The sequence below is a fragment of the Cervus elaphus genome, chromosome 21 (genome assembly GCF_910594005.1).
Source record: "Cervus elaphus chromosome 21, mCerEla1.1, whole genome shotgun sequence".
Classification (NCBI taxonomy): Eukaryota; Metazoa; Chordata; class Mammalia; order Artiodactyla; family Cervidae; genus Cervus; species Cervus elaphus.
Window position 1 is genome coordinate 33497322 of NC_057835.1, and position 27621 is coordinate 33524942.

The 27621-nt window shown below is 43.2% G+C and overlaps 2 protein-coding genes and 1 long non-coding RNA gene across 8 annotated transcripts in view; 1 reads left to right on the forward strand and 2 right to left on the reverse strand.

The window, feature by feature from the left end:
* MTFR1 (mitochondrial fission regulator 1) overlaps positions 1 to 12203 on the forward strand; it is a 57788-nt gene extending 45585 nt beyond the window's left edge. For both annotated transcript variants that reach the window (XM_043879108.1, XM_043879109.1), the window contains 4 exons: positions 6634 to 6869; positions 8821 to 9088; positions 9697 to 9865; positions 10637 to 12203. In XM_043879108.1, the coding sequence (XP_043735043.1) occupies positions 6634 to 6869; positions 8821 to 9088; positions 9697 to 9865; positions 10637 to 10705 (742 nt within the window). In that variant the 3' untranslated portion in view covers positions 10706 to 12203. The remainder of the gene's footprint in view (positions 1 to 6633; positions 6870 to 8820; positions 9089 to 9696; positions 9866 to 10636) is intronic.
* Positions 12204 to 12324: 121 nt separating this feature from the next.
* On the reverse strand, positions 12325 to 17045 carry LOC122678944. Its single transcript, XR_006336291.1, has 4 exons — positions 17002 to 17045; positions 13661 to 13880; positions 13311 to 13479; positions 12325 to 12906 (listed from the first exon to the last, which is right to left on the reverse strand). It is a non-coding gene; the product is annotated as an uncharacterized LOC122678944 (long non-coding RNA).
* Positions 17046 to 18173: 1128 nt separating this feature from the next.
* Positions 18174 to 27621, reverse strand: part of PDE7A (phosphodiesterase 7A) — a 104376-nt gene continuing 94928 nt past the window's right edge. For all 5 annotated transcript variants that reach the window (XM_043879105.1, XM_043879103.1, XM_043879104.1 and 2 more), the window contains 4 exons: positions 25285 to 25429; positions 24287 to 24383; positions 23505 to 23585; positions 18174 to 19997 (listed from right to left, as the gene is read on the reverse strand). In XM_043879105.1, the coding sequence (XP_043735040.1) occupies positions 19789 to 19997; positions 23505 to 23585; positions 24287 to 24383; positions 25285 to 25429 (532 nt within the window). In that variant the 3' untranslated portion in view covers positions 18174 to 19788. The remainder of the gene's footprint in view (positions 19998 to 23504; positions 23586 to 24286; positions 24384 to 25284; positions 25430 to 27621) is intronic.

Here is a 27621-nt window from a genome sequence, read left to right on the forward strand (position 1 = left end):
TTAAATAAAAATTTATAAATTCACAGGATTTTAAAGTATTTGAGGTAGCTTTTCTTAATACGTTACCAGAATGTTTGTAATCCAATGACTAAGAGGAACATATTTACAAAAATCTGACATAAAAATAATGAATAAAGTGAGAGTGAAGATACCAAGATAAAATGGAATGTGCTGTTCTTTTTAAAGCAATACTGGGGAAGAATCCTGACCTCAGAGGATGATAGTGGGTAACAAGACTCCAAAGGCAGGCAAGCAGGCTGACTTGCTGAAACTCCATAGTGAGAATGTAGGCCAGGAGACATAATGGTTCAGAGCAAGGTAGTTTCCCATTCACAGCACAACGGACAGCAGATGTTATTCATTCCCATCTTAATCTTATTTGGTGGTTGTTCAGTTGCTAAGTGTGTCCAATTCTTTGTGACCCCATGAACTGAGGCAGCGCCAGTCTTCCCTGTCCTTCACTATTTCCCAGAGTTTGCTCAAACTCAGGTTCATTGAGTTGGTGATGCCATCCAACCATCTTGTCCTCTGTCGTCCCCTTCCTGCCTTCAATCTTTCCCAGCACTAGAGTCTTTTCTAATGAGTCAGCTCTTTGCATCAGGTGACCAGAGTATTGGAGCTTCAGCGTCAGTCTTTCCAGTGAATTTATTTCCAGGGTTTATTTTCTTTAGGATTGACTGGTTTGATCTCATTGTTGTTCAACAGACTCTCTCTAGAGTGCAGCACCATGAATCGAAAGTATCAATTCTTTGGCACTCCGCCTTTATGGTCCAACTCTCACATCCGTACATGACTACTGGAAAAACCACAGCTTTGACTAGATGGGCCTTTGTTGGCAAAGTGATATCTCTGCTTTTTTAATACGCTGTCTAGGTTTGTCATAGCTTTTCTTTGAAGGAGCAAGCATCTTTTAATTTTGTGACTACAGTCACCAAGTGCAGTGATTTTGGAGCCCAAGAAAATAGTCTGTCACTGTTACCACATTTTCCCCATCTGTTTGCCACAAAAGTGATGGGATTGGATGCCATGATTTTCATTTTTTGAATGTTGAGTTTCAAGCCAACTTTTTCACTCTCCTCTTTCAACTTCATCAAGAAGCTCTTAGTTCCTCTTCGCTTTCTTCCATTAGAGTGGTGTCATCTGCATATCTGAGGTCATTCATTTTCTCCAGCTTGTGCTTCATCCAGCGCTGCATTTCACATGATGTACTCTGCATATAAGTTAAATAAGCAGGGTGACAATATACAGCCTTGACATATTCCTTTCCCAATTTTGAAACAGTCTGTTGTTTGATGTTGGGTTGGGTTCTAACTGTTGCTTCTTGACATGCATACAGGTTTCTCAGGAGGGAGGAAAAGTGGTCTCATATTCCCATCTCTTTAAGAATTTTCCCGTTTGTTGTGGTCTACACAAAGACTTTAGCATAGTCAATGAAACAGTAGTAGGTATTTTTTTGGAATTCCGTTGCTTTTTCTGTGATCCAATGGATGTTGGCAATTTGATCTCTGGTTCCTCTGCCTTTCCTAAATCCAGCTAATACATCTGAATGTTCTAGGTTCACATACTGTTGAAGCCTGACCTGGAGGATTTTGAGCATTACTTTGCTAGCATGTGAAACGCATACAATTTTGCAGTAGTTTGAACATTCTTTGGCATTGCCTTTCTTTGGGATTGGAATGGAAACTGACCTTTTCCAGTCCTGTGGCAACTGCTGAATTTCCCAAATTTACTGGCATATTGAGTGCAGCACTTCAACAGCATCATCATATAGCTCAGCTGGAATTCCATCACCTCCACTAGCTTTGTTTGTAGTAATGCTTCCTAAGGCCCACTTGACTTCACATTCCAGGATGTTTGGCTCTAGGTGAGTGACCACACCATCGTGGTTATCTGGATCATTAGGATATTCATTGTATAGTTCTCTTCTGTAAATTCTTGCCACCTCTTAATATCTTCTGCTTCTGTTAGGTCCATACCATTTCTGTCCTTTATTGTGCTGATCTTTGCATGAAATGTTCCCTGGGTATCTCTAATTTTCTTGAAGAGATCTCTAGTCTTTCCCATTCTATTGTTTTCCTCTATTTCTTTGCATTGTTCAGTTAAGAAGGCTTTCTTATCTCCCCTTGCTATTCTCTGGAATTCTGCATTCAGTTGGGTGTATCTTTCCCTTTCTCCTTTGGCTTTTGCTTCTTTTTTCAGCTATTTTTAAGGCCGCCTCAGACAACCACTTTGCCTTTGTGCCTTTCTTTTTCTCGGGGATGGTTTTGGTCACCACCTCCCATACAGTGTTACAAACATCCATCCATAGTTCTTCAGGCACTCTACAAGATCTAATTCCTTGAATCTGTTCGTCACTTCCATTGTATAATCATAAGGGATTTGATTTAGGTCACACCTGAATAGCCTCCTAGTTTTACTTACTTCAATATAAGCCTGAATTTTTTAATAAGGAGCTGATGATCTGAGCCAAAGTCAGCTCCAGGTCTTGTTTTTGCTAACTGTATAGTGCTTCTCCATCTTCCACTGCAAAAAATATAGTCAATCTTATTTTGGTGTTGACTATCCAGTGATGTCCGTATGTAGAATCATCTCTTGTGTTGTTGGAAAATGGTGTTTGCTATGACCAGTGTGTATCTCTTGGCAAAACTGTTAGCCTTTGCCCTGTTTCATTTTATACTTTAAGACCAAACTTGCATGTTACTCCAGGTATTCCTTGACTTACTACTTTTGTGTTCCAATCCCCTATGATGAAAAGAACATCTTTTTTGATGTTAGTTCTAGAAGGTCTTGTACCAGGGCTTCCCTGGTTGCTCAGATGGTAAAGAATCTGCCTGCAATGTGGGAGACCCAGGTTTCCCTGGGTCAAGAAGATCCACTGAAGAAGGAAATGGCAACCCACTCCACTATACTTGCCTCAAGAATCCAATGGATGGAGGAGCCCGGTGGGCTACAATTTTTGGGTCACAAAGAGTTGAACATGACTGAGTGACCAACACTTCCATTTTTCTAGAAGGTCTTATAGATCTTCATAGATGTACATAGTTCAGCTTCAACTTCTTCAACATTAGTGGTTGGGGCACAGACTTGGATTACTGTGATGTTGGATGGTTTGCCGTGGAAATGAGCCAAGGTCATTCTGTTGTTTTTGAGATTGTGCCTAAGTACTGCGTTTCAGACTCTTGTTGACTGTGAGAGCTACTCTGTTTCTCATAAGGGATTCTTGCTAACAGTAGTAGATACAATGGTCATCTGAATTAAATTCACTCATTCCTGTCCATTTTCGTTCACTGATTCCTAAAAGGTTGACGTTCACTCTTGCTATCTCCTGCTGGACCATGTCCAACTTACCTTGATTCATGGACCTAACACTCCAGGATTCCATGCAGTATTGTTCTTTACAGCATAGGACTTGACTTTTATACCACCAGAGACATCGACACCTGAGCATTGTTTCTGCTTTGGGCCTGCCACTTCCTTCTTTCTGGAGCTGTTTTTCTGCTCATTCCCAGTAGAATATTGGACATCTACCAACCTGGAGGGCTTATCTTCCAGTGTCATCTTTTTGCCTTTTCATGCTGTTCATGAACAATATGAAATTATTTGGTACTATCATTAACTATTAATGTACATCAATAAAATACTGTGGTCAAGGGTAATTTCTGCTACATATCACGTATAGGAAGATGTAGCTTTTAAAATACAAAACAGGATTTTGTTGAACAGAATCAAGAATAGGTGATAAATTCCACTAGTCATCTGTCTAGTGAGAAGTCATCTGTCTAGTAAGAAGAGAAGCAAAAAGCAAAGGAGAAAAGGAAAGAAATAAGCATCTGAATGCAGAGTTCCAAAGAATAGCAAGGAGAGATAAGAAAGCCTTCCTCAGCAATCAATGCAAAGAAATAGAGGAAAACAATAGAATGGGAAAGACTAGAGATCTCTTCAAGAAGATTAGAGATACCAAGGGAACATTTCATGCAAAGATGGGCTCACTAAGGACAGAAGTGGTATGGACCTAACAGAAGCAGAAGATATTAAAAAGAGGTGTCAAGAATACACACAAGAACTGTACAAAAAAGATCTTCACGACCCAGATTTCCACAATGGTGTGATCACTCACCTAGAGCCAGACATCCTGGAATGTGAAGTCAAGTGGGCCTTAGGAAGCATCACTACGAACAAAGCTAGTGGAGGTGATGGAATTCTAGTTGAGCTGTTTCAAATCCTAAAAGATGATGCTGTGAAAGTGCTGCACTCAATATGTCAGAAAATTTGGAAAACTCAGCAGTGGCCACAGGACTGGAAAAGGTCAGTTTTCATTCCAGTCCCAAAGAAAGGCAATGCCAAAGAGTGCTCAAACTACCGCACAATTGCACTCATCTCACACGCTAGTAAAGTAATGCTCAAAATTCTCCAAGCCAGGCTTCAACAGTTCGTGAACCGTGAACTTCCAGATGTTCAAGGTGGTTTTAGAAAAGGCAGAGGAACCAGAGATCAAATTGCCAACATCCGCTGGATCATCGGAGAAGGCAATGGCATCCCACTCCAGTACTCTTGCCTGGAAAATCCCATGGACGGAGGAGCCTGGTAGGCTACAGTCCATGGGGTCGCTAAGAGTCGGACACTACTGAAGCGACCTAGCAGCAGCAGCTAGATCATTGAAAAAGCAAGAGAGTTCCAGAAAAACATCTATTTCTGCTTTATTAACTATGCCAAAGCCTTTGACTACATGGACCACAACAAACTGGGGAAAATTCTTCAAGAGATGGGAATACCAGACCACCTGACCTGCCTCTTGAGAAACCTGTATGCAGGTCAGGAAGCAACAGTTAGAACTGGACATGGAACAACAGACTGGTTCCAAACAGGGAAAGGAGTATGTCAAGGCTGTATATTGTCACCCTTATTTAACTTATATGCAGAGTACATCATGAGAAACACTGGGCTGGATGAAGCACAAGCTGGAATCAAGATTGCAGGGAGAAATATCAATAACCTCAGAAATGCAGATGACACCACCCTTATGGGAGAAAGCAAAGAAGAACTAAAGAACCTCTTGATGAAAGTGAAAGAGGAGAGTGAAAAAGTTGGCTTAAAGCTCAACATTCAGAACACTAAGATCATGGCATCTGGACCCATCACTTCATGGCAAATAGATGGGGAAATAGTGGCTGACTTTATTTTTGGGGGCTCCAAAATCACTGCAGATGGTGATTGCAGCCATGAAATTAAAAGACACTCCTTGGAAGAAAAGTTATGACCAACCTAGACAGCATATTAAAAAGCAGAGACATTACTTTGCCAACAAAGGTCCATCTAGTCAAGGCTATGGTTTTTCCAGTAGTCCTGTATGGATGTGAGAGTTGGACTATAAAGAAAGCTGAGTGCTGAAGAATTGATGCTTTTCAACTGTGGTTTTGGAGAAGACTCTTGAGAGTCCCTTGGACTGCAAGGAGATCCAACCAGTCCATCCTAAAGGAGATCAGTCCCGGGTGTTCATTGGAAGGACTGATGTTGAAGGTGAAACTCCAGTACTCTGGCCACCTGATGTGAAGAGCTGACTCATTTGAAAAGACCCTGATGCTGGGAAAGATTGAGGGCAGGATGAAAAGGGGACGACAGAGGATGAGATGGCATCACTGACTCAATGAACATGGGTTTGGGTGAACTCTGGGAGTTGGTGATGGACAGGGAGGCCTGGCGTGCTGTGGTTCCCTCACATGAGACTGTAAGGGAAATTGGGATGTACCTAATTTGGGTGTGGTGATTATTTCAGAGTGTATACACATGATCATATTATCATGCTGTACAGTATTTATATACATACAATATTTGTCAGTGATTCCTCAGTAAAGCTGGAGGAAGGAAAAAAGAGAAAAGGGCTTAAAGACCAGAAAAACCTAATTGTAGAAAATAGGAGGAAATGGGTAAATATACAGATTGACAGTTGAAAAGAAATCTGAATGTTGTTTGCAACCCCAGAATACTTCCATATGGAGCTACAGTGCAGTGCATATTAGAAAACCTTTAAGTGAAAATGAGACCATCTATATAGTTACTGCATGAGTTTAATTATTACCTCCCCCCCCCTCCTTTTTAGTGTCTAATGCTGTAGTTTGGGTCATATTGTTACAGTATGTCTTATAGTTTGGTATGTTTTTATCATATATGGAAAACACTGATGTGGAAATGTGGAAACAAAGACATTGAGGAAGGGTTAATGGACGTCTTTGGACGTCCAAATAAAGGCTTTGGATGTCATTTATAACCAATAATTAGTTTACCATTTTTAAGAGCATTAAAAGTTGCGTCATCTTAGTTCAGGCCACCAAAACAAAACATGAAGTAGCAAAAACATTGTTGGAACCTGTGATGCCTCCTGATGGTATTGGCTTGAATATAAAATGTAGAGATAAAGATTAAGAATGATGGCAACAAGAAAGTTGGCCTGGTGTGGATCTACATCAGGTTGACAAGTGCTTTGTTGTTTTGCAACTTACAGCGGGGGTTTTATGTGAGGTCAGCCTGGTAAGTGGCTCTCAGATGTTCTCTTCTGCTGTGTTCTGATTAACTTTGAAGTGACGATTTTTCATAGCCCTTCTCAAAGCCTGTGACAGCCAACTTCTGTCCTTGCAGGATAGAGGTCCGGTCAAGGCCAACCCTTCAGGATGATCTTCCTTTCCTTGAGAAGCCCCACAGTAGGCAGCCATCCTTACCCACCCTGTCTCCAGAAGAGCCTCCGGTGCAGACCTCAACACTGGCCAATGAGGAAGCGCTGCAGAAGATCTGTGCCCTTGAAAGTGAGCTTGCTGCCCTCAGAGCTCAGATTGCCAAGATCGTGACCCTCCAGGAACAGCAGAACCTCAGTGCAGGTCTGTGAGTCCTCTAGTTGTCAGTCAGCGGGTGGGGGTGGGGGTGGGGGGGAATGCCACTCACTTAGGAAACAAATTATATGTATATATATATATAGTATATATATTTGTGCCATCTCTTCAGTCGTGTCTGACTCTTTGCAACCCCATGGACGGTAGCCCTCTAGGTTCCTCTCTATCCATGGAATTCTCTAGACAGGAATACTGGAGTGGGTTACCATGTCCTCTTCCAGGGGATCTTCTCAACCCAGGAATCGAACCCGTGTCTCCTGCACTGCAGGCGGATTCTTTACCTACTGAGCCCCCTGCGAAGCCCCAGGATGCATGCATATATAGTACACCGGAAACTAACACATTATAAATCAACTGTATTACAATAACATTTTTAAAAGAGGCTCATTAGTAACAGCTGTTGGGCTTGCTAGAAAACTAGCAGCCTGTCCCCTGCATGGCCAGTACAGGACCCAGGCAAGTTTAAATGGTTTTTATTTGTTTTGAACAATCTTAATGCTGTTAGAGGATGATGACTGTATTTTGGAAACACAAAATATATATCCACTGATAAAGGTGAACACTGCTCGTGTGTCTGCTGTAGGAACTTCACTCTCTGTGATAATGGCACCATTCACATCAGACTGGAGGAGGTAACTGCAAAAACAGCCCTGACAGGGTTGAGTGTGTTTACTTACCTTTGTGTCCTGAGGCAAGCATAAGGCCTCGCTTTCCTGCTCTATAACTGGGACAGTAGTTACTTATGTTGTGGAGTTACTGTGGGAGTAAATGTGGAAACTATATATAGTATCTTTAGTGCCAAGTAGCTGTTTAATAGTCATTTCTCTCCCTCTCGCAAGAGTGGAAACTGAATTCAGGGCCTCTGACTCTGGTCTCATACTGTTGCTTTTATTGGTGTGGCGTTGTCACTTTGAAGAAACCACAGTCTTGAAACCCTAGCTTATTAACCTGCTGGCAAGCAATGGTTGTTTTTCCTAGTGTTCCTGAGTCTTGACGAGAGGCAGTATGAGGCAGCTCTAAAGGGTAAAGGATAGTTAGTCCACCTCTAAGTCGCTCAGCTTGTGGTCCTGTAGTTTAATGTGACCCACACGGAAACCTCCTCAAACCTGGGTCAGGCCACAACAGGCAGGGTGAAGGTACTCCAGGCACCTGCTGTTACTTCCCTGAAATCTGCAGGTGACTTTTGAAAACCCAGAGTCCTGCCCTTTTCTGTTTAACCTGTAAGTTATTTCTCTCTGGCTTTACCTCCCTCTTCTGGCAGACTAGGAAAACTGCTGTAAATTGTGAGGTCATCTGGGGATTTCTGTTAGATGTTCTATGTACAACCCAACTCCCTTGAATAAACTAATCAATATAGTTCACGCCCAGACAACTCTCTCATTTCCAGTTATGCAGAAAGATGGATTTTTAGGTCCTTATTTTAGAACCGCTTTAACTCTTAGTTACTTAATTTTTTTCAATAAATCTAAAACTTTTCTTTCAAACACATTGTGGTCAATTTACATTCTCTAGTTCATGCTTATCCTCTATGTAAACATACTTAAGATGAACCCAGAGGTATCCGATAGTTACTTACTCTAGTACTAAACTGTCAGACTACCTGCTGGAGGCAGTTCTGTGTGCAGTCCAGATGCTGTTTCATCTAGAAGTAGCTGCACAGTGTGAAGCAGTGAGACCTGAACATTTGATATCACAAAAGCACCCTGTAAAGTTAAATGGAACATTTCCATCTGGAGACTGTGGGATTAAATGATACCGTGACTGAAATTCAGGCATTTAGATTCCAAGCAAGCAGCTGAAACTTCCTCTTTACTTGTGACTGAGATTCTTTTTAAGGTTACCACTTTCAGGTATAAAGTCCTTAACATAACTCTATTTTAAAATATTTTTATTTGCCTCTTACCACCAGGATTAAATTGCTTTTCCCTCATTTCTGTAGGTGACTTAGAATCCACCAGGCCTGCTGCCACAGCACCACCCTCAGTCCCGCCAGCACCCCCGTTGCCGCCCCCTCCGCCTCCGCCTCCCCTCCCACCCCCGGGGCTCCAGCAGGGCACTTCTGCTATTGATCTGATAAAAGAGCGAAGAGAGAAAAACGCCTCTGCTGGGAAGACCCCGGTCAAGAGCAGTCCAAAGAAAACAGACCTGCCCAACATGCTGGAGATTCTAAAAGACATGAACAGCGTGAAACTGCACTCAGTAAAAAGGTGAGGAGACGTCTGCCTTCTCTCCCACTTCCCTTGGTTTCTTAATGCCTTTTATAAGCTACTGACTAAGCTGCTTTGGAGGAGGAAGTGCCTGGAAGGCTATAGACCACACGGTCACAAAGAGTCGAACACGACTGAGCACACACACATACACTAAGCTTCTTGAGAACCTTGTTTTATAACATGACTACTGGAACAGCTCCTAAGTTTTTAATTTAAAAAAGGTAAGCCCCCCGGGAGCCCTTGTATGCAGTTAACTGAGAGATTAGCAGGACAGACTCACAGGCTGCTCCCATTTCTCCCCCATTGCCCCTGAAGCCCTGTCACTGTGTGGTCCTTCTTCCCTCAGGCTGTGTGTGTGCCTGCTAGGGTAGGGGCCAGGCTTGTGCCGGAGGGAACCCTGCCTGCCTTGGAGGAGGCTGCAGTCTCTGCTTCTTAGAGGAACTGGGGGACTGTTCCCTGGGTACCTTTGTGCTGTTTTGTCAAGCCGTAAATCTAGGGCTGCCACCTCACTGCGTCAGCGTCAGCGTCTCTATCGGGTGTCTCTGCTGCTAGAGCTGTGCTGTCAGCCGTGCAATGCCCCCTTGATTTCTCTGCACTTCTCTAAGGTCAGAACAAGACACAAAGCCCAAGCCGGCAGATGCCGCTGACCCCGCTGCCCTCATAGCAGAGGCGCTGAAAAAGAAGTTTGCTTATCGGTATCGAAGCGATAGTCAAGGTGAAGCTGAAAAAGGAATCCCAAAGTCTGAATCAGAGGCCACCTCCGAGAGAGTGTTGGTGAGTACTGGGCAGCCTGTGGTTCAGTCCACTGCTGCGCAAGACACTCAGCTGGTCGTCTGCAAGATGCAGAAGGGTGTGCTGTGGGATTTAGTCCTTACCGCAGCTAGACTGCTTCCCTCTTGATGCTCTTCTGTAAGTAAAAGCTAACCCTGGGTATCTCCCATGTTAAATTTTCCATGCTGTTTGTTTATATGTAAGCACAGTGAAGTGAAATTCATTACAATAAAATTTACATCTAAGGACAGTGTAAATGTTGTGGTGTAGAAAGAAAAGGTCATTCTCTTAGGGCACCTCTGAGTCTTGTGAAGGGGAAAGAGATCTGACCAGGGCCTTGCAAACTGTGGGCCCTGCAGAGGTGGCACTGAGCAGACTTCATGGAAGCTCTTAAGTATCAATTTAGACCTTCCCTTTCCTCAAGTTACTGTCACTGGGGAGATGTGTTTATCTATCCCAGAGAGGTAGATATCTTAGAAATTCTAGCATCTTTGAAACTCTAGACATTGAAGGGGAAACTCTGTATCTTTCTTCTTTTATTAAAAGAAGTAAAATTGGACTAAGGCAGGGTCTTGCAATGATGACTACAGTTTGATAGGGTGTAATTTTGCTATCTTTCTCACTGTTGATGTGAATTGACAGGTTGTTACAAATGTAACAGTTTTAACACTATCGAGCTGCTTGGTTTTTAATGAACATACCTTGTGGCCCATGGTTGGCAGGCGGCTATCATTACTGTTACATGAACCTGTATCTCTTTTGTTTCTTTTCTAGTTTGGTCCACACATGTTGAAGTCTACTGGAAAAATGAAGGCTTTAATTGAAAATGCTTCAACTTCCTAATAGACAAAGTGCTGAGAAAGACTATATCTGAAGTTCAGCTGTTGGTTTATTAGGGCTGTTCGGCTAGTAGATATCAACACTGTTTGTTTGGTAAATACCTGAATTTAGTACTTATTAGTGGTCTCCTTTTAGGTCTCACTAGAGGATGATGCAATAACAAAAGCACTCTAAGTTGTTTGCTTTTAAGAGAAGGTCAGTTCTGAAGTTTTCCATAGCATATGTACATTCCAGCATGTTTTTAATGTGTAGCCAAGATGTTTAGGTTTCCAGTCTGGAAAACAATTACATAGATTTCAGAACAAAGAAAGGACACTTTGTAGATGTGAGTTTTTAATTAACACTAATTTATCTGTACACATATTTTATATGCATGTATTTGGATATACAACAGGACATAAGATTTAGCAATGGCAGTGACAAGGCTGCTGGTAATCATTCCTGCCCAGTGATGGAGCAGCTGGTATATCCAAATTGTTGAAGTGAAATGTTCGAGTTTGGAATTTCTTCTTGCCTTGAACAGAACTTTTAGATTCTCTCTCACATTTTCTTGGAGATGGGGTTTGAGTAGGAACCAGATAATGTTCGCTGCTGAAATTCCGTAATACTTTCCTTTAAAGGGAAGTCAGGGATCATGAAAACTGTTTCCACCTCAGTGCCATCCAGTTCTGAGGAAGAAACGTAGTTTTCAATAGTGAGCAATCAAACTATTGAATTAAATCTGTTTTAAAGTAAAAACTAGAATGTACCATCTTTTTCTTTCAGTTTAATAAAATGGCATATCATAAAGATGACTTCTTGCTAAGTTAACACTTCTGGAAATGTCAGCATAATGTAGTTAAAAATTTTTTCAAATACTGGTCAAAATAGTAGCTTTATAATGAAACACTGAATAGGTGACAATTTCCTGTAAGCTGCTTATCATCGGTCAGACTGCTGTTCTGCTGAGCCCCAGCATGTAGCAGCATAACCCGTAGGTGCTGTCAGGAAGTGGAGAACCGCCTTTCTCATCCAGGACTTCTAAGGAAGTCTTCATTTCTAAATGCTTCATGTATCTTCATGATTTTCTATACTTCTGTTAAACTCAGCTATAGTTATCCAGAATCTCCTACTGTAAGTACATAGTTGGACTTATTGTTTAAATCTAGTGGGGAAAAAAGTTCCACTTCCCAGGGCAATTAGGAGATATGAAGACAATACATTCACTTTTAAGTTATTGAAACTATGTGCAATGTTCTAAATGATAGCAGCTTTTCATGGTTTGGCTGTTTAGCTTAAATTTGAACTGTGGCTTTTACACATGTTGTTGACATACATTGTTTCTAATTGTTTTCTATGGTTTAAAAATTCTGCCTTTAAAATAAATTCAGGAAATTCACCTGATATACTTAAATATTTCTCAGGAGGTCAAAATATTTGTACCAATAATTGAACCTTTAGCCAGTGCTCCAAAATAAGGAAGTTACTGTTTTGAAATAAAGCAACTTTTCTTTTCCTTGGACCATCATGCCTATATAAATGCTTTTTTTTTTTTCCACAGTAGGCAACATTCTTCTGTGTTGTACATACAACTTTAGAATAATTTTCTTTCTGCATTTTCCAAGTAGAAATATACTGCTTAAAATGTGTCACCTTTTTCATTCATCTTCAGCATTAAAAGAGAAAGGTGTGTGGGTAGGAACCCGGAACAGCTGGGAAAGAATCAAGGCTCAAACCTTTAGTTTCTTATTCCACAGTTTGTGACCTCTGGTCAAACGCAGGCTTCTCTCCGTACTTTAAATACAGGTACTGTATTTATACTGAAAGAAGTCCACATATATGTGGACCCATGCAGTTCAAACCCATGTTCAAGGGTCAACTGTATACATAATGTGAGTCAAAGAACACTGGACTTGGGAGTTAAAACACGACATGTGTATGTGATCCTGACCCAGGCACATCTGTTTTTAAAATGGGAATAATGCTTAGTTCAGGAAATTATGAGGATTAAAAGCAGCATTCTGAACACACTCTATGAATAGCAGAGTACTAAGTAAGTTCTTAACAGTACTTTACACAAGGTTCCCAGCAGACAGTCTTCTAGGAGACGAGGTCCCTGTGTGCGGGCCAGGGTGGAGGGGTAGGTCCTGGTTGTCTGCCCAGTTGCAGGCCCTTCTGCAGAAGCAGCCTGTCCTCTTGCTGTATGAATTCCTGTGAGTCTGCATCTTGGTGGGGAAGGAAGAAAACACGAGGTAACAACTAATGGAAAAACCATCCTCTAGTAACTTCTCTGAAAATAGAAGTTCTCTCTGTGGACTAGATCTGGCAGATAAAAGTTTAAACTTTGAGGTGTGAACCCCATAGCAGCAGCTCTGGGATCGCCAGGCAGGAGGAGGCACTTGGTTTTAGCCAGTATCATTGTTACTGCCTGTTACTGTCAGTCTTCCCCATGACCTTCAGCCTCTCCTGAGTCCTCTCTCCGCTCCTCATCCTCGGGTCAGTATTCTGTGCTACTCCACTGAGCCTGTTTAACATCCTTTTTAGTTTTTCCTTATCAATCTTGTAAGCAGGCTAGTTCTTCATTGATAGCAGAGCAATCACTTAAGGAAAAGAAATAAGAACAGCATACCTAAAGAAGGATCCAGAAATCTTAGATGTTTCCCTCTGAGACTGCTGTCCTTCGTCTGCTTCGTAAGGACTGGACACCTTACTGTTCCTCTGGCTGGAGCTTCTCAGACTTCTTTTCCCTGGGAGGTTCTCCAGCCTCTTTGGAAGGTCAGAGAGCTCCTTCCACAAAGCTGAGAGAGTAGCATGGGTGGGATTTAGATGTGATCAAGATGATCCATATAGCGCCTCCCATTCCACCCCAAACAGCTGTGGCTGCTGCAGGGCAGTCCCGCCCCTCCCAACTGCTCTCTTCCAAGCTGGCAAAAGCCTTAATCTGGGGGAGAAAGACACCCTTCACAACAGCGATTTTACCAGAGCTATGAACAGCCTTCCGCTCACATGGCTTAGGAGCCATCCCTCTTCATTGGCCAGCCACGCCTGCTATCAAAGACGAGAGACGGTGAGAAGCAGGTGCGGCGGCACGTGGCTGCGTGACCTGGTGTTCACAGTGAGGGTGGAGAGCAGGCGGTCCAGGGTCAGTCAGCCTTCCTGAGTTGGTCCAGGTTGTCCCTCGGGAATTTGAACAGGAAACCTGGAGAGAAAGGGGTGCATTTGGTACTCAAGAGCTCAAGTAAGCAGGTCACAAGGAACAGCTGTACCCACGAGCAGTTTATACAAAACACGATGCGTAAATGAAAAAGGACAATGACTCAGCCTGAACTATGCGTCAGTACATTTTTTAAGAGACACACATTTTACAGGTTAGAAAGACACTCAAAAGATGAGGTGACAGAAGACTAAACCTAGTCTATCTAGCCATAAAGACAATGCTTTAAAAATGTTTACCGCCTTTCCAAGCAGACACTCCAAGGTAGAGAAGAGGCTGGAAGAGAAGCAGGAGTGGCAAGAAATAGGTGCAGCAAAAAGCTACACTTAAGTGATTAGTCTGTCTCATGAAAACGGATCCTCAATATAAAGCTCCAGTTAACTTGCAGTGACCTGAGACTGTTCCCTACAGTGGAAAAAGTTAACCCCTGTCCTGTGAGGATTCTTAGATGGAAATTTAAAAATTCTGCAAATGTTCAGCTAGGAATTTTACCACATTCCTTTATGATACTTTCTTCAAAAGATAAAAAGTATCTTGGGATATCATGCACCCTCCTGATTCTTTATAGCAGGGGTCCCCAACCTCTGGGGTCTAATACCTGATGATCCAAGGTGGAGCAGATGTAATAATAATAAAGTGCACAGTAAATGTTATGCACTTGAATCATCCTGAAACAACCCCACCACCACCACCACCAACCCTGATCCGTGGAAAAACTGTCTTCCATGAAACTGGTCTCTGGTGCCAAATGGGTTGGGGACCACTGCTTTACGGCCCAACAATAAACAAACACTTCAAATGTATGCTCAAAGACCTCAAATAATGCATAGCTTAAACATTAATACAAGATGTACTTTCTTCACAAGACTGTTGATGGGACTGGTAAAACTTGCAATAGACTAGTAAGTTTGCTGTGCTTCGGTTTTAAATTAGAGCTAAAAAGAACCTAACATTAAAAATGGGTGTTTCTCTTTCCCCTACAACCTACCAGACTTTAAAATAGGTTCAGGACAATTGAACGCAGCTATGAAAGTAAAAAAAAAAGAAAAGATACTGTGATAAAACCTAGTATTCTACTAAAAGTATCATGCTGACCATCTAAGACATATTTTAGAATCAAATTTGAAAACTAAATTTTACCAGTCATGGATGTTAATAACATTCAGTAATTAGTAGAAATGGTATCATTTTCATTATTATTTTCATTATTACCCAATAAAACCATTTTGTACAGGATAGAAACCCGCCATGTCATACAATAGATGCTTTCCACAGTCACCCAAACATTCTGAGAACAGGGACCATGCTCTGTCACTACATCCCCAGTGCAGCGCCCAGCACACAACAGGAACTCAGGTGCTGTGACCACAGACTGCAGCATGGACTAGTGTCAGCAAACCTGCTCATAAAGATAGACTGATAGCTAAAAAGGAAACAAGTTATAATTAATACCAAGTTATTAATTTGTTCAACATTCATTGATGGCAGTTTATGCCAGTCAGTCCTATGCTGAGCACATGACTGACTCATCAGAAAAGACTGATGCTGGGAAAGACAGGGTAGGAGGAGAAGGGGACGATAAGAGGATGAGATGGTTGGATGGCATCACCAACTCGATGGACATGAGTTTGAGGAAGCTCTGGGAGTTGGTGAAGGACAGGGAAGCCTAGAGTGCTGCAGTCCATGGGGTTGCAGAGTCAGACATGACTGAGCCACTGAACTAATGCTGAGCACAAGAGATAAGAAGGTGCAAGAGACAGCTGTGTGCACCTGGCTGTCCACTCCAAGTAGTGGTCACCCCCCTCACCCCCGCTGGAGGCCACAGACCACCGGGGGCCTTCCAGAAGACACAGCTTGCCTGCAAGTCCTTAGCCAACAAAAAATGTCTCAGGCTAAGTCCTGCACATATCTGGACAACTACCTGTTTCAAATATATGCTGATAAATGGTGATTAATGTCACATTTATTTAAAAACATTACTGAGTGTGTATTAGCCATTGGTCACTGTCCCAAGATGGAGATACTAACTGGGAAAAGATTTAAACAAAATATTTACACGTTAAAGAAAAGTACACATGGAAACACTGTGAACCTCTGATATGAAAATTTTAAAAAGAACTCTTTGGAAACAGAGAGGCCATTACAGGAATCTTCAAAGAGTTACTAGCACCTCTAACCTGCAACCTAAAGTACAAATATATTCCCCAGGCAACGTATGGCAAAAACCACTACAGTACTGTAATTAGCCTCCAATTAAATAAATTAAAAAAAATTTTTTTACTTTTATATTCAGAAGATCATTATAAAGCACCTCATTGACAGAGTACAAGTACTGACCAGAAACCAGCTTGTTTGGTTTTGTTAAGCTGCTGCTGCTGCTAAGTCACTTCAGTCGTGTCCGACTCTGTGCGACCCCATAGACGGCAGCCCACCAGGCTCCCCCGTCCCTGGGATTCTCCAGGCAAGAACACTGGAGTGGGTTGCCATTTCCTTCTCCAATGCATGAAAGTGAAAAGTGAAGTCACTCAGTCGTGTCCGACACCTAGCGACCCCATGGACTGTAGCCTACCAGGCGCCTCCCTCCATGGGATTCTCCTTGTTCTGAGGACCTTGAGGCTATAGCAGAGGTGCCGCCCCCAGCACTAGTTGCCCCAGGGCCCTAGCAAGCTGCTACAATGCTCTAGAATTCTTTGAAGTTTCCCATTTTATCTTAAAAATTCACAAGAACTTTGCACTCTCTTCCATAATACTTATTTAAAATTGTGATCTTCTAAATTACTGTTTCCTCAAGTTTTCTGAATTATTGTACTGTTTCCTTTTTCTAGATTTTTCTAGAAAAATAAGTGTTCAAAGAATACACAGGTACTATGAAGCAGGGCTATCAACGCTCATCCCACATGTATGTAACAACATGTATCTTTGCCATGGGTTTACTTTCCTGTAGGCAGGAAACAGGAGCACACTCAGGTGTCTCCCCCTCGAGAATGGAAACAAGATATTCCCCTGAATAAGGAACCCAAGTCAGAGAAGCAGCAGCAAGCACAGCCTGGCAGGTGGAGCCCAGGCAGCCTCAGCTGATGCGAGGCTGGGGGCCTGACACACCTACCAGACACGCCAGTCACGCGGGTGTGGAGACGCAGCTCCTGGCATAGCACGAGCATCAGTAGGCGCCTCCTTGTAGGATGCCTGAGGGACCTTGCTCCCTTGGCTCAGAGTCCATGCTCAAGTGACCGGCTGATTGTAATTTAGCTTCCCAAGAAGATCTGCCTAAAATGAGAGAATGGTTGATTGTTACCTTTCTCACTGTAAATTAAACTACTAATGGGAAAAAAAACAGTCTCTGAGTTTGGTTACAGTGAGTTTGCCATGAGACAGTTCTGCTCTCCATGTGCTGTCTGTGAGCCGCAAGTTTCCTCATCACACGGGGTGCGTCAGATTTGCCTCCATCAGACTTCAGCACCCAGTGGTCCAGCGTGGTGGCCACGAGCCACATGAGGAGACTGGGCACCTGAGACATGGCTGGCCCAAACTGAGATGTGCTGTAAGCGTCAAGGACACGCCAGATTTCAAAGACTTGGTAACAGAAAAGAATGTAAAACATCTCAATAGTCGCTTTTTTATAATGGCTACATATTTTTTTTTCTCTTGTTTTGTGGCTACATATCTAAATGATAGAATATTCTGGATATGCTGGAATAAATTTCATCTTTTTTAAAAAAATGTGATTACTCCAGAATTGACAATCACCTACTCAGCTCATGCTCTATGTCTACTGGTCCTCACTCTTCTATGCAAATGACAACGGCATGTTTGTGCTCAAGAGTTTACACTTATCTCTTCCAATGAAACAGACTTGGGGGGAGACCAAGGAGAGGCCCAGTGGTCCCTTTCTTTCACTGAAGCCAGTCAAGCAGGATCAAGTGGCCATTTCCTATTACTTGACTTTAAAAAGGCCAACACAAGTGGTATTTTGGTACCTGCACGAGGGTCTGAGGTTCCCACCGTGGGAACAAAGGGCTGTGGAGACCAGCGGGTGGGCTCAGAGCTGACTTCTCCAGGCTGTTAGGACTCAGCCATCCATGCCCTGGGCCTCAGCATCTCACCTGTGAGGTGCAGGTGACAGGTGAGCCCACAGGATGATGCCTGCAGCCAGTGACACCTGAACAAGTGTCCTGTGAGCTAGTGCTAGAATTGAGGAGTGGACGCTTAGTTTTCCTGGTAACTTTGCCTTATCCTTTCCCACAGACTGACTTATAAGGTAAATATCAAAGATAAAAATGTGAAAAGATAGGTTTTATTCATCAAAAGTGAACAGCAACAGGCACATATTAAAATGAGTCTGGCAAAGCCTTTTACAAATGGCTTTACACTCAAGCTTTCTCCCAAGAAAATGGCTGTTGCGACAAACTGTAAACATAATTAATAAACAGTCTTTTACAGTAACAAGGGAAATACAATGGAACTAAAAGAAAGCACCGGTTTCTCTTAAAACTAGATTACAGTTGTGCTTACTATACATAAAACAATTTAAAACAAATTACAAAAGTGGAATGTTTGTTAAATTTAAAATTAGTCCTTAGATTTTTTTTTTTTGTCCTAGAAAACATCTGTTCACATCAAAAGGCCCGTCGAAGGGGAACGTTTCATCAAAGGGAGGGACGAGAAAACAATGCACTTTTTTTTTCAAATCAAAACAAGAAGTTTGGTCACTTAGCTTGGTGCATAGTTAAGGCATCTGGCGTCTGGAGCCATCATCTCTCACAGCCGACCTCCCTTCCCCTCCCATGTGTGGCTGCTCACTACGTCACATTCTACAATAATAAATAAAAGCCGACGTCTCCGGTCCTTGCCACGTGGATAAATAGAACACATGCACAGTCACACATGCACAAGCGTGCCCCAAACACACATCCACACACACACAACATACCTCTCACTCCCTGCAGCGAGAGGGACTTATAGTACCCTTGCTCTGAAGGACACACTGGCCCATCCCACTTTATTTCAGATTGGCAATACCCTGAGCTGATTATGGTGTTTTAAACATTCCACCTTGTTTTTTTTTTTCTTGCATGTGCAGGTCAAGTGTACAGTAGTGAAAACAACATGCAATGTCTTCACCGCGGAATCATAATACAGCTAGGACACTGGGGTTCTGCCCTGCCCGCCCCAAATTAAAAATGAAAGAGTTAAAAAAAAATTGCATTGCCAAACAGCACTGGAGTGAAAGCTTGGCGGCACTCTATGATAAATGCTCAGCTTCCAGTGCACGAAATAAAACCAGAGCAAATGGGAGGCTTTGGTGGCATTCGAAGAAAAAAAAGGCAAACAGGGGGAGGGGGAGAAAGAGCTGCAGTTCTAGGTTTGATCTTCAGAATTCTTAGTGGTTCCTTCACAATCATGCTCCAAGGCAAATTGAGAACCAATATTTCAAGAGTTGGTTTGTAAACATTGAGTCCTGCCAGAGGTGCAGACACTGGGCACTTCACATTTCCATTTTCTCCGAGAGAATCAGTGGAAGGTACAGATAACACACTGTTTGCATCAGGCTGGTTAAATTCCGAAGATTGCTGAAGGCTTCAGTTCAAGCTTCACGATGATGCTTCGAAGAGCAATACCTCCTGCAAAAACTTCCTCGCTTATTCCCTCCGTTTGCTCCTGCCAGGCGCTGCCTCTTCAAGGTCTCCCACGAAAAGCCAAATGCATATTGCTGTAGGTTCGGGTCTTGTCGTTAACAAGTGGGTTCAAATGATCCAACAGAGGAAATCTTGGAAACAAATAATGCTGGCATCATTCATTTCCCTTGGCAGTCAAGAGTAAGTTCTCTCACCTCAAGACCCCGTTTCACATTTCTAACAACCTCCAGGAGGCATCTGTCCACTGGTTCTGGGGGTTAGGATAACCGGTTTTCCTGAGGTAATAACTGTGAGCTCAACTCCTCGAACGTAGCATCAGTGTCCTCGCTGCTGGACTGTTCCCTCTGCAGCCCCTTCCAGCTGGCTTTGTTCAGCCCCACGTGTCCGAGCATCGTCTGGGACAGCCTGGTATTGGAGAACCGGGCCCATTCCGTGAACAGAGGCTCCACGAGATAGGTCATAAAACCTGAGGAAACAAGGAGAAAAGGCCTCTGTGTGTGTTCTGAAACTTTCCAAGGTCGATACAGCGTTTACTCTCTTAAGTCCTATTCCAGTACTATCTAGCTCTTATTTTTCTAGACGTGTGTGAAAATTTACATACCTTCTCGAAGAATCTATGTAAGCAACGTAATGAGACTTGAAGTGAAGGTGAGCTGACAAATGCAGCACATCTCTTCTGATGATTCCTCTCAGCTGCACCAACCACATCCTCCTATTAACGTTTCAGCAAAACCGTGGTGGCCCTGGAGCCGGGCTCAGCGGGTCCGAGGGCTGGTTCCCGCAAGACCGCTAGAGCTAAGGGGGTCTCCTGGGCTGCGGGTGACAAGACCGGAACCGAGGTGCAGCGGCTCTGCTGTCAGTGGGGGGTGATCATCACCCCTGGTCATGAGCACAGGTGGCCTTCTATGTATTCATACCTCAGAATTTATAAAGCTAGAACTCACGACACCATGGCTTCCCTGGTGGCTTGGTGATAAACAATCTGCCTGCCAGTGCAGGAGACCTGGGTTGGGAAGATACCCTGGAGGAGGAAATGGCAACCCGCTCCAGTATCCTTGCCTGGGAAATCCCATGGACAGAGGAGCCTGGCATGATACAGTCCATGGGGCCACGAAGAGGCAGACACGACTCAGCAACGAAACGACAACATGACAGCAAGTACGAGTCTAAGAAGAACACAGACTAATTCAAACCATCACTGAAGCGAACACTGGAAGTGTGCTGGGGCTACCTTATGGACAGCTCATACAAGCGATCTCCCTTAACTCAGAGAAAAGGAAAGGCGATGTCAGGACAGTCTGCATCTCGGGGTTACACAGTTCTCGAGCCCACACTGTATCTGACTTAATAATACCACACGGTATCTTACACAGGGTGAAAGAAGCCTCCTTGACAAAAGCAAATATGACATCATCTTCCTAAACTTTTGATCAAGGACACGAAAATATACATTCAAATTCTATCACCGTTAACAGTTTTTAAATTTTTTTCATCTCTAAAACTTTCTTCTCAGGGAAAGACTCTATGGACCACAAACTACACATGGTCCACTTAGCCAACAAGAAAATCTCACTGGTGGGACTTCCCTCCTGGTCCGTGCTCCCAATGCAGGGGGCCTGGCTTTGAGCCCTGGTCAGGGCAGTAGATCCCGCATGCCACAACCAAGAGTCTGCATGGTGCAAGTAAAGATCCCACATGTTGTAATGAAGACTAAAGATCCTACAATTAAGACCTGGTGCAGCCAAATAATATATATATTTTTTAATGTCACGGAAATAAAGCAGTTAGCACCCACTACTTTTAATCAGAAAAGTCATGTATGGTCTGATGGCTGAATTTTAAGGGTACCAATTCTGGTCTCTGAAGTAGCAGTGACGATACTGGAAACATGGCTTTCTTCCGTGTCTCCCATCTCCACACGTGTTAACTGAGAACGTCCTCTACGCCAGGCACTGCTCTGGGCTGGCCAGGGCTCAGCAGGGAACAGCTGAGATGTGCCTGCCACGAGGAATGTTCTGGTGAGGAGAGGACACGAGAAAAACGTCACCCCTGTGGTGAGAGAGCATTTCGGCCTCTGGCAGCGGCCACCCTCATACCCCCGGTCAGGTCGAGCCTGCGCCAGGAGCCCCGTCTTTTTCTAGGTCAGGTCATGAGCAGCCGGGCTCTTGTACCCAAATGTAGGACCTTATTACCACCGGTTTCACAGGGTCCATTTTCTTTTTTAAAAATGGAATAGCATTCAGCCTTTAAAAAAATTTTTCTTGAAAACAAATTTGTGGCTGTGCTGGGTCTTCGTTGCTGTGCAGGCTTTTCTTCAGTTGTGGTGTGCGGGCTTCTCATTGCAGTGGCTTCTCCTGTTGCACTGGCAGGCGAATTCCTAACCACTGGAAGGCCTGGATCCCTGGTGATTGCCCCACCATTCCAACCGGCTGAGAGCATCTGCATCCTGTTTCTCCCATCCAACAGACTAGCTGTCTCTCCAGGCTCTCCGTTCCCTGGGATTCTCTGAGGTCTTAAGCACCTGGTATCAGCACCCAGGCTGGGGCCACAGACACAGCCGGGAGGCACCCTGGGCTCACGAGCCGTCCACCCACTTGTGAATCCACTTCTCTGTCCCTGCCCACGCGCCCCTCTCTCTCCGTGTCCAGACACCAGAGGGCACCGGGTCACGTGCCTGACCCTCACCCAGTACACGACAGACCCAGGGCTCCAACCACAGAAGAAAGCCTATCGACTCGACATGACTGCTGCTTACTGACGGCACCCTGGCTCTGGGTAACTGCTGCTTAGCACAGAGTTTATTCTAACAGTCCCTTGACTTACCCTAGAAGAAGAATCTCTCCAAGTCCCACTTTTTCTTAGGATCTGAGGTTGCAAAGACCAACACCTGCTAACTATAAACTGGGCAAACTGGAAGAAGAGGAGCCCAGCAGCGCTTGTCTTGGGTGGCTGTGAGTCAGGAGCCACCCAACCACTTGTGAGTCCACTTAACTGTCCCAGTACAGCCCACGTGCCTGGGACTGCTGCCTTCACACGGTTGTGGCTGTGTGGAGCCCGGTGGAGTCTCAAGTTGCTGAAGGTAAATGAGAGGGCGGGTGCTGGGGAGACGACTTGAGGCCAGGTTACAGGGGCCTGTGCGCAGTACTGCAGAGTCAGCTTCAACCAGCAGGTGGCGCTGAAGAGCCTGAGGTCTCGCGTGTTCACTGGCAACCGGGTCTAGTGGTTCCAGAATGATTGTTTCTTTCTATTTTGGGGGGTGGGGGTTGGGGGCTGGGGAGAGGGTGCTGCACTGGATCTTCATTGCTGTGCATTGGCTTTCCTCTAGTTGCAGAGAGGAAGCGCACGGGCTCTGTTGCCCTGCAGCACGCGGGATCTTCCCAGACCAGGGATCAAACCTCTGTCACCTACTTTGGCAGGCAGATTCTTAACCAATGGACCACCAGGGAAGTTCCTTTTCTTTCCATTTTAGAACAAAAGTTACTGCAACCTGCTCTGCTTCTTTTTTAACTATTTAATTTCTGGCTGGGTCGTTGCTGCGCACGGGCTTTCTCTAGTTGTGGTGCGCGGGCTTCTCGTTGCAGTGACTTCTGCTGTTGCAGAGCATGGGCTCTAGGCACACGGGTGTCAGTGGCAGGGCTCAGGAGTCGTGGCACACAGGCCTAGCCACCTCATGGCATGGGATCTTTCCCAACCAGGGATCAAATCTGTGTCCCCTGCAGTGGAAGGCAGATTCTTAACCACTGGACCAGCTGGGAAGCCCTGCTCTGCTTTTTATCAACTAAAATCAAATGAGAGTAAATTATAAGGGTCCAAAAAAAAAAAAAAAAAAAATTCCAGGAATAAGATTTCTTAAAGTATTTAAAAATTAGAAATAAGCATTTTAATATTTATATTTCAGATGTACCTCTCTTCCTGACAAAATTAAAGTCAGTGGCATTTTAAAAACCAGTTATATCTGAGTATGTATAGTTACCAATCTGGATGTTGGCAATTGATTCAGTTTGACGATCGCAGAGTGGACTCACACCCAAATGATACTTTTTTTCTATATCTCCTAGAAATTTAAAAAAGAGAAAGATAATTCTTTATGTGGAATATACCTTATTGGTTAAAAATATAATTAAAGTCTTCATCTTACCTGTAAATTCCTTAGGAAAAATGTAACATACTTAATCCTCATGAGAGGACGCCTTCTAAATTAGTTCTTTTTTAAATTTTAAGTTATTCACACATAGAAAAGGTTGCCAAGCTGATAACCTATTTCAAATGGAGAGGGTGGAAAACTTAACTAGATGTTATCCCAGGATTGTAATTCTGTCACAGCATTTTAGTTTAAAACAAGATTTCTAAAAGGAAGATGCATGGAATGAAGATCTTTATCTTTCTGGCTTTAATTCACAAAAATATGTCCTATGGCCACACCCTTCACATGGGACAAAGATGGAGCAAGGGTAGGACAATCTTTCTGTGCAGCAAAACTTCCAAACTTGCTCTGTGTCTATTCATAAATGCACACACATCAGATCATTTCAAAAGACAACCACTGATTTTCAAAACAGGCCCTCAATTTGTGCATTACTGGTTCTACGTCCATCTATTGTGAACTGTCGCTAAAACTATCAGGCACCTACTGCTAGACTCTACAGTTGTCTAGCCGTTATTCTGTCTAAGTTATTTTAATTGTCTATGTTATTTTATTCATATGATGCTAAAAAATGAACAGATGATCACTCAATACTCAATACTGTAACTTGCCTTGATGGAAGAATTCCTCTGTTACTTTTTCACTCCACTGCTTGCTTAATTCCCAGGTCCGACATGGGTTACAAATATCGGCACACTTCAAAGCCATCTAGCAAGCAAAACATTGAAACTGTCTTAAGAAAAAAAGTAAAATTTCAAATGTACTAAGTTTAAATATACTCTAATAGTGAGGAAAAGAACACCTTAAAAAAGAAAAAGAAAATGTTGCAATAGGACATCTATTATCCTTTACACTGAGTTTGGGGCTTTCCTGGTGGCTCAGATGGTAAAGAATCTGCCTCCAAGGCAGCAGACGTGAGTCTGCAGCAGAGTCGATCCCTGGGTCAGGAAGATCCCCTGGAGAAGAAAATGGCAACTCACTCCAGTGTTCTTGCCTGAAGAGAAGCCTGACGGGCTCCTCTGTCCATGGGGATGAACAGAGTTGGGGTACAACTGAGGGACTTTCATTTTCACACTGAGTTTATGATACTGTTAGTTACAGCAATCATTTTATAGAGGTACTGAAAGCCTGCTAACCAAACTGAACACGCTTGATAATTCCAGAGAGCTAACACAGAACTGTATTAATCAGAAAGCTACAAACCAATCAGTCATTTCTCATTTTTCATATGTGAGAACTTGTTAAAATGCTGTTTGGGACTTCCCTGGCCATCCAGTGGTTAAGACTCTGTGCGTCCAATGCAGGGGCACAGGTTCAATTCCTGGTCAGGGAACTAAGATCCGGTGTGCTATGCGGCACAGCCAAAAAATGTAACCAAAAAAAAAGCTGCTACTGTTGACTGGTACTGCATCTTGTAAACACTGTTTTTGTTAGAAATCTCAAGTGTGAAAAAGACAAAAGTGATGGCCCTTTCCTGAGCAGCCTTCTGCGATGCTTTGCAGACCACAGCTTGCTCTCAAGATTTAACCACTCAGAGAACTACATGAGAATATTTCATTTTTATTAACAATCTGCCCTAGAAATATAATTTTTCCAGGCCACATTTTACCTGTAAGACCAAATGTCTATGCCTGGCATCTTCCAGATGTAGATCGCCCTTGTCCAGATGGGCCCGAAACAAGGACAAGTATTCATTCTGGCGGCTGATGTCTGTGGCCAGTATCAGAGCGCCTATCTGAGCCTCCATCTGTTGTCTGGAAGTAGAGAAACAGAGAAAAACAAGGCTTTCAGTTGAATAGCTACTTCTTAATTATTTTTCCCTTAATCTTAATACTCATAAAGCTTTACTGAGCTCTAAGATATTCTGTCATTCAACTTTTAACCTACAGCAAAACACGGGTTTTAAGGAATGCATTTTTCAGTTCAGTCACTCAGTCGTGTCCGACTCTTTGCGACCCCATGAATCGCAGCACGCCAGGCCTCCCTATTTTTAAAACCTACAAGAATTGATGCTTTTGAACTGTGGTGTTGGAGAAGACTCTTGAGAGTCCCTTGGACTACAAGGAGATCCAACCAGTCCATCCTAAAGGAGATCAGTCCTGGGTGTTCATTGGAAGGACTGATGCTGAAGCTGAAACTCCAATATTTTGGCCACCTCATGCGAAGAGTTGACTCATTGGAAAAGACCCCGATGCTGGGAGGGATTAGGGGCAGGAGGAGGAGGGGACAACAGAGGATGAGATGGCTGGATGGCATCACCAACTCGATGGACATGAGTTTGAGTAAACTCCAGGAGTTGGTGATGGACAGGGAGGCCTGGCGTGCTGTGATTCATGGGGTCGCAAAGAGTCGGACACGACTGAGCAACTGAACTGAAAATGGTCAAACCAAGACCAAGAGAGCTTGTGGGGAAATACCACTAGGCAAACACTCTGAAAGGAAGGCCTTAAGGTGGAATTATGTGCCTTAAAAAAAAAAGTCTATGTACAATTGACATGCTGCTTGAGAAAATTTTTTGCTGTGATGTAGGGAACAACTTTGGATTCTTTGTTGGTGCCTGAGATGCAGGAGGAGGGTCAGACGGAGGAACAGACTATTCGACTGCTGACTTCCGCAGACATGAGAAGATATTTCTGAGTAAACCCTAATGAAGCTCCACCAAGCAATGTAATAAAGTTTAGATTCAATTATATTTTCAGAACCAAATTCAAGAATCAATTATCTGTAAAACTATTCAAATTTTCTGAAAGGGAAAATGTAACATGTTAACAAATATATCATCTAAAAAGCTTTCTCAAGTCAAATAGGAAGAATGTTTAAAAATTCTTTTTGTTTCAATGGGCCATCGCCAATGCTTTCTTTGTATAATGATCAGTAAAGAGCTGATCATTATAGATTAAAAAGTTCACAATATCAAGTATTAAAGCCCTAAAGAAAGAAGACAGAAAAGGGTGCGACTGTGTAGCAGTCCTGATTTTCGGTTTTTATTTGAAATAAATATGAGGATTCAACAGGGTTAACATCAAATGCAAAACATGATAAAAAGGGAATCATAAAGCGAACAATTTAATCCATCTTATTCAAGAAAAAGAGCACTTATATATACTAACAGCAGTTAGTATACGGTGGTTTAAATAGTTTTTATAATATTTGTACGACAACAAGAAACAATTTTACTTACCAGAAGTATTGTCAAACTCCAAATGGTAGCCATGAATACAGACTTAAAAATTTTTTTAAAAGTCCACCTTTTTTCTTATGATCATTACCAAAAACCGTTGTTTTATACAGTTCTTTTAAATTGAGAAAGCGAAAGAGAAAGGAAAGAGCAGTGACAGTAACTTAACCCTTGACATCCTAACACACTTTTACGTTCCCCTTTCTCTAGAATTAGGCAGTTGATATCCACTGACACTGTTTCCCCAGGTCACCTTCTCGAGATGAGACACCATTAAAAGCTTTTGTTGGTGGACCAATGACATAAGATTCTGCTGACAATACCACGATACTGCACTCCTCTATGTTAGTGCTTTATGTTAGCTTTTCACATGGTGTGTGTGTGTGTGTGCGTGCACACATGTGTGTACTTAGTTGGGGGTGTGTGTGTGTGTGTGTGTGCATGCATGCACATGCTTAGTTGTTCATTCAGTCGTGTCCGACTCTTTGAGAGCCTATGGACTATAGCCCTTGAGGCTCCTCTGTCTGTGGAATTCTTCAGGCAAGAATACTAGAGTGGGTTGCCATTTCCTCCTACAGGGGACCTTTCCTGACCCAGGGATCAAGCCTGTGTCTCCTGCATTGGCAGGTGGGTTCTTTGACCACTGAGCCACCTGGGAAGCCCCACTCAAACGGCCTGCTTGACATCAAATGACAGTGATGTCTGAAAAAAAATTAAGTTTTCCATTCTTTCTCTTCATTATTTTTCCTAAAACAGATTTTAATGAAT